This window comes from Octopus bimaculoides, chromosome 1 (assembly GCF_046866305.1).
Source record: "Octopus bimaculoides isolate indiv1 chromosome 1, ASM4686630v1, whole genome shotgun sequence".
Lineage (NCBI taxonomy): Eukaryota > Metazoa > Mollusca > Cephalopoda > Octopoda > Octopodidae > Octopus > Octopus bimaculoides.
In genome coordinates, this window is record NC_142928.1 from 367,933 (window position 1) to 392,932 (window position 25,000).

At 38.9% G+C, this 25,000-nt stretch overlaps 1 protein-coding gene across 3 annotated transcripts in view; it reads left to right on the top strand.

The window, feature by feature from the left end:
- Positions 1–25,000, top strand: part of LOC106877895 (T-box transcription factor TBX10) — a 172,249-nt gene that overhangs the window by 85,570 nt on the left and 61,679 nt on the right. For all 3 annotated transcript variants that reach the window (XM_089347341.1, XM_089347351.1, XM_089347348.1), the window contains exon 2: positions 24,185–24,536. In XM_089347341.1, the coding sequence (XP_089203467.1) occupies positions 24,185–24,536 (352 nt within the window). The remainder of the gene's footprint in view (positions 1–24,184; positions 24,537–25,000) is intronic.

Here is a 25,000-nt window from a genome sequence, read left to right on the forward strand (position 1 = left end):
TATATATATATATATATATAGGGGGGGGGGGAGAATTCACAAAAAAAAAACAAAAGACGAAGACAGGTGGTGTTAGACAACAAACAGATGTATTAGTATAACGCTCGGGAAGTGAAAAAGTCTTGAACGTTTCGAGCATACGCCCTTCCACACACACACACACACACACACACACTCACACACACACACACACACACACACACACACACACACACACAAAGCTCGATAAGCACCTAACTACCTAATCCCGTGTCCCAAACACTACAGAAACCACCGATGCTTTCATACATTTAAACAACTCCCATTACTTGGCTTTTTGGGGTTTTTTATTGCTTTTCGTTTTGCAGTCAAAAAATTCACAAATTGCCGGTAGGCGGCGACAGTGTCTTACCGTCTGGTAGGAGTACTTAACGAAAATCGTTTAGATTGAAACAGATCTTAATCTTATATTGACTCCTGCTAAGTGCTGAAATCTCTAAATTACTTTGAACTGTTACTACTTGATAAAAAGAATTCATATATATATATATATATATATATATATATATATACGTGTATAAGGGATGGCTACTAGGTGGACATCCAATATGCTAGAAAGAGGTCATCAACGACCCAACCACACACACACACACACACACACACACACACACACACTCCAATATATGTGTGTGCGTATATATATATATATATATGTACACACACAATTTTAAAATAGGATAAAATCTTTATAAGAATTTATCAAGTAGTTAGCGTGAAAAACCTGTTTATTAATTATTCCCTTTAAATATATTTATTATATTAAGGGCATTACTATACATAAATGCCTCACACTAGGAGGGACGATTGAAGTCAAAACTATGTATATATATTACACCAGGTAATTGGTATAGTTTTACCTTTGAGAAATCTTAAAATATAAATGCATGTTTTTTTTTATATATGTATTTGATATCATATGATTTTTATAAACTTTCAAGTGTACGTAAAATATTTGTGTCGGGAACATTGGCTTTCGAGGCACATCATATAAATCTATAAAGAATTGGATGTAAATTTTTAGGGACGTTTTCCATCCGAAAGGGTTTTTCAAGCCAGTCTTTACTTGCCATTATTAGTAGATTTGTATGTTTATATATGTATATATATATTAGTTTACACACACACACGCACACACATGTATGTATACATACACATACACACACATATGTATCTACAACATATGGGGAAAATCGGTGTTTGTTTGTTTGTGGCGTTATTAGCTAACTGTTCCTACATCGTTTTATTGATTTTGATGAAACTTGACACGTGAGTAGAACTCGTGTCTGGAAACCTCGTGACATACTTAGATTGTTGAAAAAAAAATCGATAATACGGCCCCTGGATATTGTTTTCTTATATCAGAGTTAATAAGGCATTTCAACAGAACATTTTTACCACCCCCGGGAATTACCGGGTACACCAGCTGGTATACATACATACATACATACACACACACACACATATATATATATATATATATATATATATATATATATATATATATATGTACACACACACACATATATGTACACACACAGAGAGAGGCTTGTATATATGCATACATCACACATACATTCACACATACGCACATTCAACATAGACAAGCCCAGTACAATTTCTTTTCATCAAACTCTCATCACAGGTTATTGCTCAATTCGTAATTATATTTCCGGGTATCATATTCCCAAGATATTATGGATCGGGGTGGTACCCAGAAACACGCGGTTGGGTAGTGATCTTCTTAACCACCACCTGATCTTAATATATATATGATGGTGTCTTCGTGTATTTAGAGAGTGGGCAAAGAGGACGGACGTTTTTGAAAAATTCACAAAATCATTAATTTTAGCTGCAAACAAGTTTTTTTGACATCAATGTGTTAGTATTGAATCAGCATTCGTCAAAATCAAGTGTGAAAAACAGCATCCATCATGTGGTGTCTGTTTTCATTGATGCATTTCTGGAGGCGTTCTTGTAAGTTGGCCTCCACTCTCTCCAGCATTGCTCTCTGCATAGTCCCATGGTTTCAACTGTTGCCCAGTGACCAATTTGTACGGGTGGAAATTCAGGTCTTCATGCAAAATCGATTACTGATCGATTACTTGTGCCAAGTTCAGTGGAATGCCTCCAAGCAGAGCGATTCGGACTCCGTATCAATGCTTGTCTGGCGTGTTCACATTTTCCGGGCTCCGTACCGTTCGTGGCGCCCCACTGGTGTTATATGGACTGTTAGATATGTAATTCGTCTGACGTTCCGTGTGTCATGTGGTTCGTCTGAGTTCATTGTTTCATTGTTGTTGTCTTGTGGGACTGTCGTAGTAAAATGTCATTGATATATATATGGCGGACATGACTTTTGTTTATTCATAACGAACATTGGGTGAGTGCGTTCTTTGTATGTAATTGAACAATAAATGTAATAATTAAATTGTATAACTCGTTATGTTATCTCTGCGAGTCAGTCCGAGGGAAACATAACAGAGTTTATTGGCGTCGCCGATAGGATACATGCTTACTTTACCGTAAAATTATTCATCGTAATAACAATGGCTGAAAAACAGACAGTAGAACTTATCAAATTGTTTAGGGAACAAATGGACAAGCAAATGCAACAACATCAGAGAGATATGGACGCTCTGTTAAAACTGTTTGGTGCTCGACAAGTTGAAGGCGATTCTAGTGGCTATTTTTCAGCTGCTTCAACAACAGTGTCGATTCCACCATTTACTGCATTTGATTCAGCGACAGAACTATGGCCTGATTACTGGTCAAGATTCCGTACGTTTGTGGCTGCTAATGCTGTACCTGAAAAACGCATGGCACAAGTGTTCCTGACAAATCAGACTGCTACTGTTTACAAACAACTTGCTAATCTGGCTACCCAACAAAATCCGCCTAAAGATATCAACAACTTGATAATGGACGAAATCGTTGACTTCATGAAGGAACAGTTCGACCCTAAACTTTTCATTGTGAGAGAGCGTTTCAAGTTTTGGAGTGATATGCAGCGGAAGCCAGGCGAAACTCTCCAGGAGCTGGCAGCACGTATACGCCAGGATGCAGCTACCTGTGATTTTCCAGCGATCACCAACCCACAGGATGAAGCTCTGAGACAGAGATTCATATGTTCGGTTAACAATGAAGCGGTTCTGAAGGCGCTTTTTAAGATAAAAGACTCAGAACTAGATTTTGCCCGTGCTGTCCAGGTTGCCATTGAGACTGAAGACGCAGCAAAGGTTGCAAAAGAAACTGTATACGGTTCCAAAACCAAGCAGGTGTACAAGGTCCAGCAGAACAGGAATAAGAGTCCTCAAAAGAAACATCAGCAGTCTTATTCCACAAACCAGGAGAAATGCTACCGATGTGGAAAGGCCCACAAAGCAACAGACTGTCCTTTCAGGGAAACCAAATGTCATTTTTGTGACAAAAAGGGTCATTTGCAAGCGGTGTGTAGGAAAAAACAACATCAGCAACGCAATGGCCATTCACAAACTCCCGTGAAAAGAATCACAAAAGCTGAGCTAGTCAAGGCGATCCTAGGTGAAGTTTCCCGAGACACTCACAGTTTAATTGTGCCAGTAACAATCCAGAACAGACTGTTCACAATGGAATTGGACACTGCTACTACAGGCAATTTTGTTTCCTTGTCAGTCTGGAAACAACTTGGAAGACCAAAGCTGCAAGATGTCAAGCATCGCTATGAATCTGCCAGCAAGCACAACCTGCCTGTTCTAGGAACTTTCATGGGCCAAACCAAGGATCCAACAACTGGTAAGCAGGATCTTATACCTTACATAGTCACCAAGATCTCTGATCTTAATTTGCTGGGTCGGAATGCTATCCAGACTCTGGGAATTTCCGTAGACACTGCTCTAGGTTTGAAAAGCATAGACAGCCAAGCTAAGAGGGAAGGTGCAGAAGGGATGTATCCAAAGACCTCAAGCGAGCCCTATGTTTCCCTGCAGCAAGATTGTAACAACATGTGTGATGAATTTCCAGATCTTTTCAAGCAAGAATTGGGATGTCTCAAGAACTTTGAACTGGAAGTGAAGTTCAAATCGGACGCAACACCAGTCTTTCACAAGGCACGTCCGGTCCCATTTGCTCTTCGTGATGACCTGGCCAAAGGTTACGAAGAAGGCATCGCCAAGGGAATCTGGAAGCCTGTTCAATTCAATGAATACGGAACGCCAGTGGTACCGATTCGTAAAGCACACGCTTCAAGCAACCTGAAGCCCAAACTACGGATTTGTGGTGACTACTCTGTGGGAATTAATGACCAACTTGCTGATCACCGTCATCCAATGCCACTCCCTGCTGAACTGATGCAGAAACTCGGAGGTGGATTCAGATATACAAAGATAGACCTTGCTGATGCCTATAATCAGATCAAACTGGCTCCAGAAAGTCAACGCAGACTCGCACTCAGCACTCACCGTGGAGTACTCCTGCAACAACGACTCCCTTTCGGAATCAAGTCAGCACCTGGTTACTTTCAGGAGATCATGGAAAACCTGACCCATGATCTACCTGGAGTGGCCGTCTTCCAGGATGACATGCTCGTCAGTGGGAAAGATGCAAACAGTCACTTAAACAACCTAAAGTGTCTGCTCACACGTCTAAGCGACAATGGACTCAGATGTCGCCGTGAAAAGTGCCAGTTTGCACTACCCAGTGTAGAATACCTTGGACACATTTTGTCGGCTGAAGGGATCACTAAGGGATCCAAAGTCGAAGCAGTCTTAAAGATGCCATCTCCAACGAACGAATCAAGCTTGAAATCTTTCCTAGGTTCAGTTCAGTTTTATGGAAAGTTTATCCCAAACCTAGCCAGTATAGCAGAGCCACTCTATTGCCTTACAAAAAAGTCAACTATTTGGAAGTGGGGAGATGAGGAACAGTCAGTTTTTGATCACTTGAAAAATGTACTTTCATCAAGTCAAGTTCTGATACACTTCGATCCAAACAAAACTTTGGGACTGGCTTGTGACGCATCAAACGTTGGTATTGGAGCAGTCCTGTTTCACCGCTATCCTGATGGAAGCGAGCGCCCAATATCCAATATGTCCAAGACTCTCACTTCTGCACAGCGTAACTACAGTCAAATTCAAAAGGAAGCCCTAGCTATCATATTTGGCTTGCAGAAGTTTTACCAATATTTGTACGGTCGTAAATTCGTACTCGTGACTGACCACAAGCCACTGACATCACTATTCAGTCCGAGGAAAGGGACGCCACTTCTCGCTGCTAACAGACTAGCACGATGGGCCCTGTGGCTGAACCAGTTTGACTACACCATTGAATATCGGAAATCAGCAGATCATGGCAATGCTGATGCCCTCAGTCGCTTGCCATTCGGTGATGACAACGACTTTGACAGAAAGGAAAATGGTGAAGACATAGACATGGTGTGTGCCATCAAAGCTCTTAGTATTCAAGTCCAACCTGTGGATGCTAACGTCCTCCGTCAAGAGTCAGGGAAAGATCCAGTGATATCTACAGTGATGCGCTACGTCCGTGAAGGCTGGCCACCAAAGAACATGGAGATCAATGACGAAGTCAACAAGTTCCGTAAGTTATCAAACTCACTTAGTATCTGTCATGGATGCCTTATACATGGATCTAGAGTTGTGATTCCACATAGCTTGCAGCCAAAGATCCTCAATCTTCTGCATCTCGGACACTTTGGCATGGAACGCATGAAACAGCTAGCAAGAACTGCTGTTTATTGGCCTGGTATCGATGCTGCTATAGAGATAGCCAGTCGACGATGTGATTCATGTAACGAACATCAAAGGCAGCCATCTAAGCCTCCAGTTCACCCATGGATGTTACCAGAAAAGCCGTGGAGCCGCTTACATCTGGACCATGCAATAAATTTTATGGGTAGAGATTGGCTGGTGATCACAGATGCTTATTCCAAGTACCCATGCATTCATCCTACTTCCTCTACGTCCTCCAAAGCCACTTTAAATCTGCTTGAGGAAGACTTTGCGCACTTCGGATTTCCTCACACACTGGTCACCGATAACGCACCAACTTTTACGTCTGAGGAGTTCCAGAGCTGGTGCAAAGAACGCGGGATCACACACCTGACAGGTGCACCTTACCACCCAGCTACCAACGGAGCAGCGGAACGTTTGGTGCAGACCTTCAAACAAGCTCTGAGGAAGTCTTCTCTTCCGCCGACACGAGCACTTCAAGAATTCTTGATGCAGTACCGGAGAACACCGACATCCTGTGGATTCTCTCCAAGTGAACTTTTGAATCACCGGCAGATACGAACAAGGATTGATTCTCTGCTGCCATCGCCAGTACACATTGCTCAAGGCAAACAGTCTAAGGAAGCACATAAGTCTCAGGCGACTCCAAGCTCGGCTGATGTCGCTAAAGTTACCAGGCAGTACAAGGCCGGAGATCCTGTGTATGCACTATACTATGGACCTCGCCGAGACAAAGATCCCCGATGGGTACCAGCAATCATTAAGAAGTCATTGGGTACTCGCTGCTTTAACGTGAAGGTCATACCTCATGGCCCGATGTGGAGACGACACTGGGAACAGCTGCGACCGCGGTACACAACTGAGGAAGACAATGAACCTGGTGGTGCAGAAAACACTGTATTTGAATTTGCAACAGATCACCCGATGGAGATCTCGGAAACTGTGCCACCAACACAAAGACAAACCAGACCCAAGACCATGTTACCCGTTCCAGAGTATGGACCAGACAACCCAAGACGGTCCAAGAGAACCCATAAAACTCAAGAGAGACTTTGCTGTTGATACTTCTTGTGTAGCATCAATTTCAGTGGGGAGGTGTTATATGGACTGTTAGATATGTAATTCGTCTGACGTTCCGTGTGTCATGTGGTTCGTCTGAGTTCATTGTTTCATTGTTGTTGTCTTGTGGGACTGTCGTAGTAAAATGTCATTGATATATATATGGCGGACATGACTTTTGTTTATTCATAACGAACATTGGGTGAGTGCGTTCTTTGTATGTAATTGAACAATAAATGTAATAATTAAATTGTATAACTCGTTATGTTATCTCTGCGAGTCAGTCCGAGGGAAACATAACAACTGGTCTCCTATTTATTATTCATTAGTGTACCTTGTAAGATTGTGATACGGCTGGGAACAGCCTGATTTCGGTGAATGTTGAAGTGGCGCCGAAACTCACTCTGAACTGCTGTGACAGAATCGTTATTCCTTCACGCAACTGTCGTAGGCAAACGCGATGCCCTAACTTTTCACAGTACCATGGTTTCACCTGAAAAGAAAAAAAGGAATGCTAAGACACCACGGACCGAATGGTGCCTGTCAGACATATGTCCCTCCCACTGGAGCTGAGTAATAGCCATTTCAAAAACGTCCGTCCTCTCTGCCCCACCTTGTATATATATTTGTGTATATATGTATATTGCTTTATATGATTATTAATCTGTTTTTCGATGAAGGCGCTTGGCCTAGTGGTCAGGGTGTTGCATTCACGATTGCGAGAACGTGGGTTTGAATTCCGGATCGGCGCTGCTTTGTGTCGTTCCACGTTGCCCCTTGATCACTTTGTCCTTTTACGGGTGGTACATCGTGCATCAGTTCAGAAAACGTCGATTTGATGGAGAGAGTGAGCTGATGTAGAGTATGTACATTTGATCACCATAAACAAATCATTTATCATTTGTATCATTGTTTAGCAAGAAATTGCAGAACCGTCTTTTACAGATTCTAGAGACTTCCATTGAAAAGCTGTTCTTTCTCTTTAGCCGGTTTTTTTGTTTCCCCTTTAAATCACATATTCATTCTCCAATTTATACTTGCTGCCTCTCCCTCTCTCCTACACACACACACGCACGCACATGCTCTCATAACCCTTGTTCTCTCTCTCTTTCACACACACACACACACACACACACACACACACACACACACACACACACACACACACACACACACACACACACACACACACACACACTACACACCACACCACACACACATACTACTCCTGATATTTTTTTTCCAGCGATCACTGAACTTCCCCTTTCTGAAACACAATACGATTAACCGGTACCAAATTCCCACATTCCTGCCCTCACCCCTAACTCTACCACTCTGTAAACCATTCCACTTTAGGAGGGTCTAAACGCTCCTTGGTCAGTGTTTTTACACCATCGAAACACGACTAAAAAACAAACAAAAACTGTTAAGCTCGAGTCATTGCGTTCTTTTATACAAATATGGCACTACACAGTTATCTGTCTTAAACCCGTTTGATGTCTGAAAGTGTTTCGCCGCCCAACATTGGAATATATTTTTGTTAATCTGTAGCTAAATAGTCGGTAGTTAATGGCAGAATAAATAAATAGGAGCGAAACAAAATAAACCAACAGGGATTCGATTTGGATCCCTCTTGGAGAAAGGAATTAATATGGGAGTTTTACCGAGAAATGAAGAATGAAAATGATTTATCTTTGTCTTTTTGATCTTTTACTTGCTTCGATCATTGGATAGCGACCATGCTGAGACCATCACCTTGCAGAGTTTAGATTCAATAAATCGCCCCCGCTCCCTAGGTTAAAACATATTTTAAGCCTGGTACTTATTCAATCGATCTTTTTTTTTGCCGATCTGCTTTACGGAGACGTAAACAAACCAACACCGATCTCTTTCATCTAGAGTTATAAATTATTTATCTTTGTCTTTTTTATGTTTTACTTGTTTTGATCATTGGATAGTGACCATGCTGGGACATCGCCTTGAAGAGTTTAGATTCAATAAATCGCCCCCGCTCCCTAGGTTAAAACATATTTTAAGCCTGGTACTTATTCAATCGGTCTTTTTTTCTTTGCCGATCTGCTTTACGGAGACATAAACAAACCAACAACGATCTCTATCTTCTAGAGTTATGTTTAATATTGTATTTTATTTGCTGTTCAATTAAAATCATTCGTAGCAGTTAAGGAATGTGTCTATCAACTCGTCTGCATTTGTTACCCGAAGAAATGATACACAAACACTTCTGTAAGGACATTGACAAATAAATCTTGTATATGAGCTGACCTGGGCACGGGTCAGAAACGAGCAGAAATGACATTCTGTAAATATTTTCTAGGGCAGTTGCACATACCATGTGTTGACCTTGAACATTTTGTTAACCTTGAGCAAGTTTCTTAAGAATGAAAACTCTTTGACCATGTGTTTCAAGTAAATACTTACATTCTGTTTTAAAGAAAGAAACTAACTGATAAGTAGTCCTCAAAGCACGGATGACAACAACAACAACAACAACAACAATGATAATGGTTTTAAATTTTGGCACAAGGCCAGCAACTTCGGGGAAGGGAAGTAAGTCGATTACATTGACCGCTGTGTTCAACTGGTACTTATTTTATCGACCCAGTAAGATAAAAGGCAAAGTCGACTCCGGTGGAATTTGAACTCAGAACATAAAGTCGGACGAAATGCCGCTTAGCATTTTGTCCGGCGTATTAACGATTTTGCTAGCTCGCCTAAGTATTATTATTATTATTATTATTATTAATGATGATGATGGCGTAGGAGTGGCTGTATGGTAAGTAGCTTGCTAACGAACCACATGGTTCCGGATTCAGTCCCACCGCGTGGCACCTTGGGCAAGTGTCTTCTACTACAGCCTGGGCCGACCAAAGTCTTGTGAGTGGATTTGGTAGAAGGAAACTGAAAGAAGCCTCTCATATATATATATATATATATATATATATATATATATATATATATATATATATATATATATATATATGTGTGTGTGTGTTTGTGTGTCTGTGTTTGTCCGTTCCCCCCCCCGCAATATCGCTTGACAACCAATGCTGGTGTGTTTACGTCCCCGTAACTTAGCGGTTCAGCCAAATAGTCCGATAGAATAAGTACTAAGATTACAAAGAATAAGTCCTGGGGTCGATTTGTTCGACTAAAGGCGGCGCTCCAGCATGGCCGCAGTCAAATAAGTGAAACAATTAAAAGAGTGAAAGAGTATGATGACAATGATTCAGTAAGGACACGGACTTTCGTCTGTCTTTACCTTCAGAGTCCAAATTCCATCGAGGTCGACTTTGCAGTTCATCTATTTGGGGTCGATAAAATAAGTACCAGTTGTGCACTGGGGCCGATGTAATCAACTAGCTCACTCCCCCGAAATCAAGACTTGTGCCTAAGATAGAAAGGATTGTTAGTATTACATTGGCATACGAAGTATGGTGGATGCGATTCAAGGGGCCGAAGAGAAACACTTTCCTCCTTGGCCAGTCTCTCCTCAACTTCTCCAAGTCTTACTTGAAGAGGAAAATAAGACTGAGGAGGTAAGTGTTGCCTTCCAGCCATTTTGTTCAGTGTTGCAAGCACGGTGCGAGTGAAGGGGCCTGCCCTGAGTGCAAGCCTGTAAATCGGAGATAAAGAACTGAGAGAAAGCACTTGTCTCAGACTTCAGGGCCCCCGTGGTTTTATGGGTTGTTTTTTCCGTGTGCAGCCCTCGAACGCCCCTTCCAAATTGAGGAATTCCCATTGTTAAAATTTCATTTTTACCCCACCTTTTTCTTTTTATTATTTCTAAACCTGTTTACACGCAAAAGACACACACCAACTCACACGCGCACACATACACACACATTCAACGTTTTCTAGAATTCTTTGGAGAAAAGGAATTGGAGACGACACTCTTCCTTGCAGTTCTGGAGATCTTGGACGGTGGGGTTCCTCGACTACGCCATGAGGTCTTCCGGTTCCGAGGAGGACCACATCACTATCATCCTTTTTCGCCAGTTCTTTCCTTTTACTATTGTAAATACTATGTATGCTTCCGTCTTTGTTTTATTGTATACCGAGTATATTCTCTCTCTCTCTCTCTCTCTCTCTCTCTCTCTCTCTATATATATATATATATATATATATATATATATATATATATATATATATATATGTATGTGTGTGAACGTATGTATATGTATATATGTATGCATATGTATGTTAGCATATGTATATGTTAGCATGTATATGTATGTATGTATATATGTATGTATGTATATATATGCATATATGCATATATATATGTATATATATGTACATACGTATGTATATAAATGTATGTATGTATATATATGTATATGTTTGTATATATATAAATGTATATGTATATATATATATGTGTATATATGTATATACATATGTGTGTGTATATATAAATATATATGTATACGTATATATATTTATGCATATGTATGTATATATATGTATATACATATGTGTGTATATATAAATATATATGTATACGTATATATATATATATATATATATATATATATATATATATATATATATATATATATATGTATATATATATATATATGTGTGTGTGTGTGTGTTTGTTTGTGTGTGTGTATTTATTTTAATAATTTCATAAGGAAACCCTCACACTTGATTTGTGTGTTTGTATTGTCCCTCATCCTTCGATTTGATAACAAAAAACAAATTATTATTTTCAATATCTATTATTATTGCTATTTCCGAAGAGCGTTGTAGTTCGCTTGAAGCATTGTAAGGCAGAAGTAGAACATGCTTTTGTAGGCTATAAACGAAGCTTTAATTAAATCGATTACATTCAGCAAAACCGATAATATTAAATAGTGACTGCGAGATATTTTCAGGAACATCACATCTAAAGTACCTGTTAAACAATCAAGCAATGTTACCCACCCATGACAACCACACCGAAACCTACATACATATTTATCCCGTCTTTTTGGGTCCTCCCCCGTATCTCACCCGCCAACGGCCTTTCCTTTATAGCCTCATAGAAGAAACATACTTATGTTGTTGTTGTTTTTGATAAAAAAATTTTAAAATAATATAGAAATATGAGAGTAAAAAAAATAATAAAATGGTTGTTTTAAGAATGTTGGCTATCAGCCAAGATTACAGTTTCATAAAGTATTTGTGTTACATACGCAGGCGTACATGCAAACACGCACGCACGCACGCACGCACGCACGCACGAACGAACGAACGCACACGCATACAAGACATGCATATGAATTCTTTTTGCGTTCGCTTTGCCACACTCGCATACATCGGATATATATAAGTATATAGATATGTGTGTGTTTGTATATATATATATATATATATATATATATATATATATATATATATATATATGTGTGTGTGTATATAAGTATATAGATATGTATATAAGTATATAGATATGTATATAAGTATATAGATATGTATATAAGTATATAGATATGTATATAAGTATATAGATATGTATATAAGTATATAGATATATATATAAGTATATAGATATATATATATATAAGTATATAGATATGCGTGTGTTTGTATATATATATATATATATATATATATATATATATACATAGAAAGAGAAGTGTACATGCATGTACATAAATGTGTTTGTGTGTATGTATATGTATACATGCATACACACACTCACATCTTGTAAAAGCTTGTTTTATGTCTCTCTCATGTCCGTGTTTTTATATTCTATCCTTCTATACCAATCTAAAACTGATGATGCGCTAAATGACAACCAGTTCCCCAAAATTAGGTGAATAAAATATACAAAGACATGCAAGAAAATACTACACTCAATATGATCTGTTAAATGCTTGGGGTTGTTGCTCTAGTATGGCCGTGACCTAATGAATGAAAGTAGTGAAATAATTTAAGAATATTATATGAAAAATAGGTGATGAATATATATTGCATATACATGTTAGGTACTTTGATATATAAACTCGCATGTAAAAGCATATATCCATATGTATGAATATGTATATATGTGGATCTCAAAGTCAGATACCTGAAGAGGTGCGAGTACTCAACTATTGCTGGATCATATTGTATATAATAGTTTATAATAATATGTATATGTGAAACACTTGGCAACTAAAAGCTGTTGCTAATGCACAGAAACAATGGTTGTGTGTTAGATGTTCAGTCCATCTTGCATTATAAATTTGTTGTGTGTGCGTAATATAAAATGAGAGAGAGGAAGAGAGTGAGTGCTGTATTTAATTTTAACTAGTAGATTGATTCCAGGAGTCACAATTAAAATCGATACCGTAAAAAATGAGAGACATTTCAGCATATGAAAGAAGTTGTAACTACAGGAAGCAGATATCATTGGCATATTTTCCCAAAATTCGTAATTCCATCTTAATTCCACAAATTCCTGCTCTTACAAAAGGCATTAGAGATCGCAAGAGGAGTAATTATAAGAAGAGTAATGCATATAAGATTTAGTCATGGGAGTAGCAACCTTTGGCTCATCACAGCTCAAATTATATACATCTAGGGTCGACTGCAGCGCTTTAAGTAGGTATGTCTGAATGGTCCAGAAGTTGCGTTCGTAAGCAAGGGAACTTAAGTTCGATCCAACAGCTTGGCATGTTGTACAACTACTTACGTTATAGCTACCATAAGTACGACTATTCTCACGTGACTGTTTGCTTGAATTACACCTTGCGATCTTCAGCGTTCCGAGTCACTGTGTACAATGTGTAAGGAAGAGAAAAAGAAGGAAATAAGAGAGAATATGTAACACGCAGCAAGAACTACTGGCCTTTATAGAAGAAAATAAATAACCCTGTATGTGTATGTGTGTGTGTGTGTATATGTATTTGTATATATATATATATATATATATATATATATATATATATATATATATATATATATATATATATATATATATATGTGTGTGTGTGTGTGTGTAGATATATTAAAAATTAATATAAACAGCTAGGCGCAATTTAATACCTCAAAGGAATTATATACGTGTGCGTGTGTGTCTGGGATTGTATGTACATATATATATACACGTGTGTGTGTCTGTATGTTTATACATATATCATATATATATATATATATATATATATATATATATATATATATATATATATATATATATATATACAGGGTGGCCTTAAAGTAGGTTTACAGTTATCACGTAGGTACTTTGAATTTATTTTCAAACGTTTTCATTACATTTAAATTTCTACAATTAACTAAATTAGAACAGAATAATGGTTTCATATTTTTTTCATAATTAATTAATTAAGATCGAAACTTTTAATACATGAATGCGAAAGAGGTAGTTAAATAACTGTAAACCTACTTTTGGGTCACCCTGTAGATATATATATATATTTGTGTAATACGCATGTGTGTGTATGTAAATGTACATGTAATATAAACACTTGTAATACACAATATTTACATTGGACGGTTAGGTACCCTCACCTTGTTTGTTGCTACCACAACGTTTTGGCTGATCTACTCTCCAGCCTTCATCTGATCTACTCTCCAGCCTTAATTTCGAACCCAACCCTGTATTTGACTACTGGGGTACCCTGTTCGCATTTCTAAGGTATTTTTTGCTGATGTTATTATTACTTATTCAAGTCACTGACTGGGATTGAACCCGGAATACTTGAGGTTTGTAGCCCACGCGCTTAACTACTACGCTATATGCCCGTGGGCATATATAGAACAGTATGTGTGTAATATGTATATTTATGTTTGTATGTCTGTGCATATATGCACGCTAACCCCTCCCCAACCCGTACACAAACACACACACACACACACACACGCACACTCATATTATATGTTTAGCAAGAACCTCAGAAATTAGATCCAGTGCAGTTGTGTCAGTGTGGTCGCAGTTCGCGCGACGAAAATTTTGGCGTCAAATAGTAATCAATGTTAAGACTTTGTCGCCTATTGAATGGTTAACATGTCTCTCCTGCACTGCAATTGATGTATATGCATGTGTATATATGTATGCATATATATGCACGCGCAATTTTATGCATGTATGTATGTATGTATATATATGTATATATATATATATGCATGTATGTATGCATATATAAATGTGTGTGTATATATATATATATATATATATATATATATATATATATATATATATATATATATATATACATACATATATATACAAACATGTATATATGTCAAGGTCACCAGCCCTCTTCCACACGCACATACATAATCTCTTATACACACGCACACGCGCCTTCGTTTTGGGATTACCACTACTTCATTATCTCGCCTTCTTCCTAGCTCTCCTGTGTGACCCCTCTGTCTGACATTCGCCATGATAGATCGCTAGCCACCACACATTCTTTATTTTACTATCCTTGTTTCTTTCTGTGTTCCTTTCTGTGGAAGAGCGTAGGCTCGAAATGTTAAAGACTTTTTCAGTTCCCGAGCGTTGTACTAATACATCTATTTGTTGTTTACACCACCTGTCTTCATCTTTTGTTTTTTGTGAATTCTCTCCCCACACACACATATATATATATATATATATATATGTGTGTGTGTGTGTGTGTGTGTGTGTGTGTGTGTGTGTGTGTGTGTGTGTGTATGTATGTATTTGTTATAATTTTTTATCGGCGGAAGTTGCAAAGTGAGTCAAGGTTGAAGGTTTATTGAGCTTTGTTAAGTGCAATGTACGAAACTTTCGGTCCATGAGTCATTTTGTAACTTCCGTAAATTAAAAATAATATATATATATATATATATATATATATATATATTTATTTGTGTGTTTATATATATATAACCAGAAAATGAAATGGAGATTTAGAGAGAGAGAGAGGGAGAGAGAGAGAGAGAGAAAGACAGAGAGAGAGAAAGACAGAGAGAGAGGGAGACACACACACAATGACAGACAGAGAGGTGGAAGTCTGCAAGTGTCAGTGAACAAATACATCAACCTGCATAACTGTCTGCGAAGATATTCTATTTAATTTTCTGTCGGAAACACGTAAAAATAAATAAATAAAAACAATAACAACAACAACAACAATTAAAATAACAGCATCCATAACAAACAACAACAAAAATCACAGAAAACAAGGCAAGAACCAACGATGACAAAAACAACAATAATGGCAGTCCTTATCTGGAGAAAGCTCTTTGAAGTGTAACCTTATTTCTTTGTATTCAGCGCATAGTTGTTATTAATGTGTGTGTGTGTGTTTGTGTGTGTGTGTGTGTGTTTGTGTGTGTGTGTGTGTGTTTGTGTGTGTGTGTGTGTGTGTGTGTGTATGTATGTATGTCTAGTTCGCTTCTTGCTCTTCAAGCAAGCAATTTAGGATAAACATTAGCAACCTAATCCGCTGAGCCAAATATGCCCATCCCACTCGGCAATTGTCATAGGGACCCTCCACAGACTGGTAACTTTAGCAGGGGATTGTTTCGAATAAGGTACCACATTACAAATCAAATGATAAGTAGTAAATGGGTGTAATGAAGAAGAGTTGAGGGCAAAAATTCGTATGAAAATGGAAAATTATTTATCCTGGCTTACTTTATGTATCCTCACTTTTGCCGGATGTGTGCGTCTGTGTGTGTGTGTGAGTAGATAGACTTAATATAGGTGGAATCAACAAAACAGTATTCCATGCAACCGAAAGATCTAGTAATAGTTTCATACTTCTATGATACTTTAACTAGGCATATTTATAAAATGCGACATATATCTGCAAACGATCTTTCGGGGTCTGTGTTTATCCGTTATATATATTCTTTTCTACTCTAGGTACAAGGCCCGAAATCTTTGGGGAGGGGGCCTTTCGATTAGATCGACCGCAGTACGCAACTGGTACTTAATTTATCGACCCCAAAAGGATGAAAGGCAAAGTCGACCTCAGCGGAATTTGAACTCAGAACGTAAAGACAGACGAAATACCACTAAGCATTTCGCCCGGTGTGCTAACGTTTCTTATTTCTTTATTGCCCACAAGGGGCTAAACAGAGGGGACAAACAATGACAGACAAAGGGAAGTCGATTACTTCGACCCCAATGCGTAACTGGTACTCAATTTATCGACCTCGAAAGGATGAAAGACAAAGTCGACCTCGGCGGAATTTGAACTCAGAACGTAAAGACAGACTAATAAGCATTTCGCCCGGCGTGCTAACGATTCTGCCAGCTCACCGCCCACTTTAATCTTTTCTACTCTAGGCACATGGCCCGAAATTTTGGGGAGGGGGCCAGTCGATTAGATCGACCTCAGTACACAACTGGTACTTAATTAATCGACCCCGAAATGATGAAAGGCAAAGTCGGCCTTGGCGGAATTTGAACTCAGAACGTAAAGATAGATGAAATACCGCTAAGCATTTCGCCCAGCGTTCTAACGTTTCTGCCAGCTCGCCGCCTTTCTGTTATATATATTGTAAAAGCAAGGACGCCGGACTGTGAGAAAATAAAAAAAAAACAAGAAAAAAAAAATCGAGAAGAAAAGCAACGAAGAAGGTTGATATAAAAAGTGGAACGAAAGCAGGATAACCGAGATCCCCAGCCTCCCTAATTGGAGAAACCACAATTAATGCAGCTTGTATAGAACAAAATAACAGAAAATATGTCAAAGGCGGTGAGACAGCAACTCAATCTGGAGCAGTTGGTGTCCTCCAGTTCGACAAAAGAAACTTATCCATGTGCTTACACCTACCAAATGGACTGAATAATCTTTCAATTGAATGTTGAATTGTTCTTATTATAACACACAAGCAAACATTAATATATGTCTATAATATACACAATATAATGCAAGTAATTATCATTTATCCCCGTGTGTGTGTGTGTTTCTGAGTTTGTACTCCATCACCACTTAACAACCGGGGTTGGTATGTCTATGTCCCCGTAACTTAAAGGTTCGGCAAAAAAGACAGAGTAGACACCAGGCTTAGAAAATAAGTACTGCGGCACACACACACACACACACACACACACACACACACACACACACACATACGACGGGCTTCCACACAGTTTCTATCTACCAAGTTAATTCATGAGGCATAGGTCCAACCAGATTTATTAGTAGAAGACACCTAACCAGGGTGTCATGCAGTGGGACTGAACCCAAGACCACATGGTTTGCAAAATGAGCTCCCTTAACCACACACCCATGCCTGAACCTACGCACTGACTTCAAATCTCGAAGAGATCGACTCTGCTTTTCATACTTTCGAATTCCGGGAAATCAAGTACCAGTCATGTGCTGCGTCGATTTAATCGACTAACTGCTCATAAGTTTCTAGCCTTGTGTCTATGTTGGAAAGAAACTATTATTAAAATATAACAGTAAAATAGATAACGGTAGCTTGTCTGAATGCTTTCGTCCTTGTATCACACAAATGTCCCTTCAAATTTAAAGTGATTTCGACTTGAAAGAAACAAACATCTGGTCTGCAGTCGATTGTGTAATTACTATTACTCGGATAATTGTTTTTTTACACAAAACAAGAAAAGATTGAAGAAAGTAGCCAAAAAGAAAACAAAAAAAAGCGAAAACAACAGCGAGAACAAGATTACTGTTAAATCATCATCATCATCATCAGCAGCAGCAGCAGCAGCAGCAGCAACAACAGAAGCATTATCCTCAATAGAAACAACAGCAAAAACAACAATAGCTGTAGCGATATGCTGTGAAAATACCGAAGGATATGCAAAAGAAATTCAAATAAAGAAACACGAAAGAGAAACAATTAGCGAAGGTGAAAAGAGCCGTAATTAAGGGTGGCGGGTGAGCGTTGGGCTTTTTTTTTACATAGCAGAGTAAAGCTGATTCGAGCGCCTGTTTTATCATGTATTTCTGTAAACGCGCCTGTGTTCATATATATATATAGATGTGTGTGTGTGTGTGTGTGTGTGTGTGTGTGTGTGTGTGTGCATATATGATTGCGTGTGTGTGCGCGTGTGTATATATGCGCGCGTGTGTATATATGCGCGCGTGTGTATATGTGTGTGTGTGTATATGTATGTATAGGAGTTGCTGTGTGGTAAGAAGCTTGCTTCCCAACCGCATAGTTTCGGGTTCAGTCCCAGTGCGAGGCACCTTGGGCAAGTGTCTTCTACTATAGCCTCAGACCAACCAAAACCTTGTGAAAGGATTTGGTAGATGTTAGCTGAAAGAAGCCCGTCGTACATATATATATGTGTGTATATATATATATATGTATATATGTGTATATATATATATATATATATATATATATATATATATATATATATATATATATATATATATATAACCTGTATGTACATATATATATATATGTGTGTGTGTATGTGTATACATGTATATATATATATATGTGTGTGTGTATATATGTATATATATATATATATATATATATATATATATATATATATACATACACACACACATATATATATATATATGCATATATACATATATACATTCATGTATATGTAATATATGTATGTATAATACAATCTTTATAAAGGCTCGGAGTGTTTCCTGTCGAGAGGAAACAAAAGAAAGCAAAAATCTCGGAACGAAAAGAAGAGCACCACTTCGCAGCAACCAAAACTAATCACCAGCAACGCCGAGAGCGGCTGCAATAATACTCCCAACCCCAACCCTAACCCTAACCCTAACCCTAACCCTAACCCTAACCCCAACCATTGTCAGCGGACGTTAAAAACAAAAGCAGCAGCGGCGATAACGTTGGGAGATAAAAACAGTTAAACTGACACCGAAAGCTTGAAAGCAGGCGGTTATATATATATATATATATACACACACACACACACACACACACACACACACACACACACACACACACACACACACACACACACACACACACGTATAATCTATGAATATATATATATATATGTAATATATAAATATGTGTAATACATGTATATATACATGATATATATTTATATGTATGTATACATATCATATATATGATATGTATATAATATACACACATATTTATACTCTGTTAGGGAATAATGGATCTCGAAGCATATGAAGCTATAAATAACACTATGTAAATATTGGGCTGAAAAAGTCGAAAGCAGTGCGATAGTAGAACAACTGTCATTGCCTACAGATGTGGGTCCGTGTCTCACAATCGGCCTTCAATTTCTCTTTATCAAAAAGTGGTTTTCAACCCAATATTTCCATGCTAGTGTTTATAGCTTTATGTGCTCTGTGCTTCGAGACTCGCTCTTCCAAAAAATTCTAATGCAGTCAACTATCTCTCTGTCTCTCTAATTATGTTATATATATCATATGAAGTGGAGACGCAATGGTTCAGTGGTTAGGACAGTGGATTCGCGGTCGGAGGATCGCTGTTTCGATTCCTAGATTGGGTGTTGTGTGTGTTTATTGAGCGAAAAACACCTAAAGTTCCGGGGGGTGGAGGGTGACCCCCTGTTGTACTCTATCGCCCCAACTTTCCCTCACACTTTCTTCCTGTTTCTTGAGTAACGTTGCGATGGACTGGCGTCCCGTCCAGCTGGAGTGGGGAACACATACGCCAAAGAAACCTGGCTAGGCTTTAAAAAGGGCGCAAAATTATAAAAAAATCATATGAAGTGTTTAGTAACAGTGTGTCGTAAGCGTCACGCCGGCCATTTTCGAGATGAGTAATATCATTTTCTTTGTCTCGACGTCTAGAATCTGAAAAAGCTGGAAGAACCGGCGAGACTTGCAATAAAGTCTAAAATCCGGCTGAAAAAAAAAGTTGTACCTCGACGCTGTTGACACGACGCTCGCTCACCCAAACTCGGACCAGAGAGTTTAGTAACGCACCACGTAAGCACACGTGCTCAATCAATAACTCTGCTGTGGTCCCTTTATCATTTTTGGAGGTGTTATGGCTCATCTTGTAATATTCCTCGTTACCATTGTAACGATAATGGGCTATTATCTTACTACTTTGATATATTAAAACACAAACAATACCTTTGTGGGGTGGGTGGTCTCTGTATGTTTTTTTCTAGGCATTATGGCTAAAATATACAATGCGATACACTGTTTTATAGTACCGGTATATCCTACAAAATGAGAAGACGCAGTTATTGCTTCATGTTTCAGATATATACATAAATAAATACATAGGTGAAATTATCAGAGGAGGTCTTCACGGTAATTTTAAGACCAAAACCAGTTTCCTAACTTCATTCCTTGCCGAAATATCGCGTTCTGAAAGTCACGAAACTTTGACTGCATTTTTCTCGGTTTTTAAGTTGTGGCTCTTACGATGGACGGTTAGTAAACGCCTCATATTATATACAGCAGGTATTCACACAGTTTCCACCTACCAAATGCATTCACAAGGCATTGGTCAGTTAAGGGCTGTAGTAGAAGACACTTGCTAAGGTGCCATGCAGTGAGACTGAAACCGAAACCATGTTGTTGTAAAGCGAATTTCTTGCCCACACAACCATACCTGCACATATAAAGTAGAAAATTAAAATCATCTGAACAGCTTTGTGATTATCTTGGTTTAAAATCTATGTCGACAAGGCGAAAACAATTTATTTTTTATCCTGTGTCATGCTGAAAGTTTATTTTTTTAAATTGAGTTCTGATGCCAACTGAGCAGTTCAATATTTCTAACTAAGTCTAGCAATTTTGTTAGCATCAGATGTGGTGTGCAAGAGAAACGACTGCGCTGGTATGGTCATGTGCTGCATATGGATGAGGACATCTGTGTGAGGAAGTCTCACTCCCTAATAGTGGAAGGAACCCGTGGAAGAGGGCGACCCAGGAAGACGTGAGATGAGATGGTGAAGCGTGACCTTCGAACGTTGGGCGTCACAGAGGCAATGACAAGAGACCGAGACCTCTGGAGATATGCTGTGATTGATTGAGAAGACCCGGCAGGTAGAGTGAGATCACAACCATAGCCTATACCAGTGTCGCATAACCAGCCCATTTAAAAAGTACCCTTGAATCATCGGGCGACACGCCGTGCTTGAGGAGACCTATTGAGTCAAGTAAAATCAAAAATTAAAAATCAAAATCACAATCAAAAATGGAAATTGTAGTTGTACCTGATGCCAGTGCCGCCTGACTTGCTCTCGGGCTGGTGGCACGCAATAAGCACCATTCATGCGTTGGTCGTTGCCAGTGCCGCCTGACTGGCTCCTCGTGTCGGTGGCACGTAAAAAGCACCCACTACACTCTCAAAGTGCTTAGCATTAGGAAGGGCATCCAGCTGTAGAAACATTGCCAGATCAGATTGGAGCCTGGTGCAGCCACTGGCTCTCCAGACCTTAGTCAAACCATCCAACCCATGCCAGCATAGAAAACGGACGTTAAACGATGATGATGATGATGATGATGATGAAGACGTATTATTATTATTTTATATTATTATTATTATTATTATTATTATTATTATTATTATTATTATTTCGTGATTAAATTTCTTCAGAAATAACATACTATCTACATTTAAACCAATTTTCAAAATAATCCAAAATTTGATAGGATTTATTTATGTATTGAGCTTATGTTGGTAAACTTATAAAAACTTCCTTACAATAAATACATTAATGTCCAATATTGTATGTACGAGTAGGCGTGGAAAGTTAACATAGTTAGAAATGAATGACTGATATTTAATTACTCGGAGACGTAAACCGAACGTAATAAATAATAGTTAAGCTAGTCTAGACATAATTTATATGCTAACTTGTTCACGCCTACCAGTATACAGTATTGTACACCTACTTAGGGATTCTTTCATCACTGCTTTAGTAATGACGTGACGGCTGTGCTTTGCTGAGGAGGTTTTATAACTCTGGAACATGTTCGGAGTTGTCTCCGATACTTATCGAAATGATTAAATTATTAGTCATTGAGTATTGCTGAGGAGATTTAATAGCACTGAAACATGTCAAGAATTGTCTTCAACATTTGTCAAAGTGATTAAAATATTAACCATCATCATCGTTTAACGTTCGTGCTCCATGCTGGCATGGGTTAGATGGTTTGACAGGAGGGCTGGGGACCACACCAGGTTCCAATTGTCTGTTTTGGCATGGTTTCTATGGCTGGATGCCATTCCTAACGCCAACCACTTTACAGAGTGTATTCGGTGACTTTTATGCGACACCAGCACGAGTGCTCTTTTGCGTTGCATCAGCACTAGCAGAGTCGCCAACTAGCTTACAAGTCAAAGACTTCTCAGTTGAGAGAGGGAATGGAACCAAGAAAAGTGTCCCTCTATTATGGTAGAAGGACAAAAAAGACAGACAATCTTTTCTCATCCTCCTCGCTTCAGTTTTTCAAATTAGATTTTCCATGCACCTTTATTAAAAATAGAAAGACCAACCAAACCTTATAAATATACTTTGTTTACTCTTTTACTTGTTTCAGTCATTTGAATGCAGCCATGCTCGAGCACCGCCTTTAGTCGAGCAAATCAACTCCGGGACTTACTCTTTGTAAGCCTAGTACTTATTCTATCGGTCTCTCTTGCCGAACCGCTAAGTTACGGAGACAAACGCACCAGCATCGGTTGTCAAGCAATGCTAGGGGGACAAACACACACACACACACACATATATATGTACATATACATATATATACGACGGGGTTCTTTCAGGTTCCGTCTACCAAATCCCCTCACAAGGCTTTGGTCGGCCCGAGGCTATAGTAGAAGACACTTGCCCAAGGTGCTACGCAGTGGGACCGAACCCAGAACCATGTGGTTGGTAAGCAAGCTACGTACCACACAGCCACTCTTGCGTTTAGATAATAAATTTCTTCTAAGTTAGGGTTGTTTTGAAGTAACATTACAATTCCTCATTTTTCATGCTTCACTACATACGTTAAAATAAACCCTTTAACAGGTGCAGGCGTGACTGCGTGGTAAACAGTTTGCTTCCCAACCACATGGTTCAAGGTTCAATCTCACTGCATGGTACCTTGGGCAAATGTCTTCTACTATAGCCTCGGCCCGACCAAACCCTTGTGAGTGGATTTGGTTGACGGAAACTGAAAGAATCTTGTCGTGAGTGTGTGCGTGTGTGTTTGTTCTCCCACACAACCGCTTGATAATCGTTGTTGGTGCGTTTGTTTGTGTCCCCGTAGCCTAGCGGGTCGGCCAAATGAGACCGATAGAATAAGTACTAGGCTTAAAGGGGGGGGGGAGGTAATTCACATACAGCAGCGTTCTTCTAGGTTTGTATTTTGATTGAAGGATTTAGGATCAATTCTGATTGGTTAAAGTTCTGATGTTCTCTAAGAATTCTTTTTTCATTTCTATCTTTGCAGCTTGCTTAATCAATGCTGGAACTACACGGCCATTTTACGATCCTCCTCGGTTAGACACGTCCCAACTGTCTCAGTCAGATGTAGGAGGAGGTGGTGGTGGTGGTCATTTGGAATCAGTTGATATCGACGGCAAGTCTTCAACAGCTGGATCTCCTGCAACAAGCGGTCAAAATGACTGCAGTAAACTTGGAAATGCTCAAGAAGCGCCGCCGACAGCGAACGGAACACAGGAAACTATTAAAAAACCTTTACATTCGACATTGTGTAATGTTACCGTACAACTGGAGTCTAAAGGCTTATGGGATCAGTTTGATAAACTTTGTACAGAAATGATCGTTACGAAAGCAGGAAGGTAAGTGACATACAAACGCATACACACATACACAGATATGCACCACACACACACACACACACACACTCACACACACTCACACACATAGATAAGCACCACACACACAAAGACACTCTCACACACATAGATAAGTACCTCACACACAAAAACACTCTCACACACTCATAGACACCACACAAGCACACACTCAGATACGCAAAACACACAAAACACTTACACACACACACACATAGATATGCACCACACACACACACTTTCACATAGATATTACCACGCACACACACACACACACACTCTCTTCTTTTCTCTCTCTCTCTCTTTCACACTCGTACAGACATGCGCATGCGCACACATTTTAATGTCTTCGAAATAAATCTGTCGATAATGGAATTTCCTTTTACTGTATTTCGCTGGTGATAACGATGATGATGATGATAATAAGGACAACGACGGCGGTGACGATG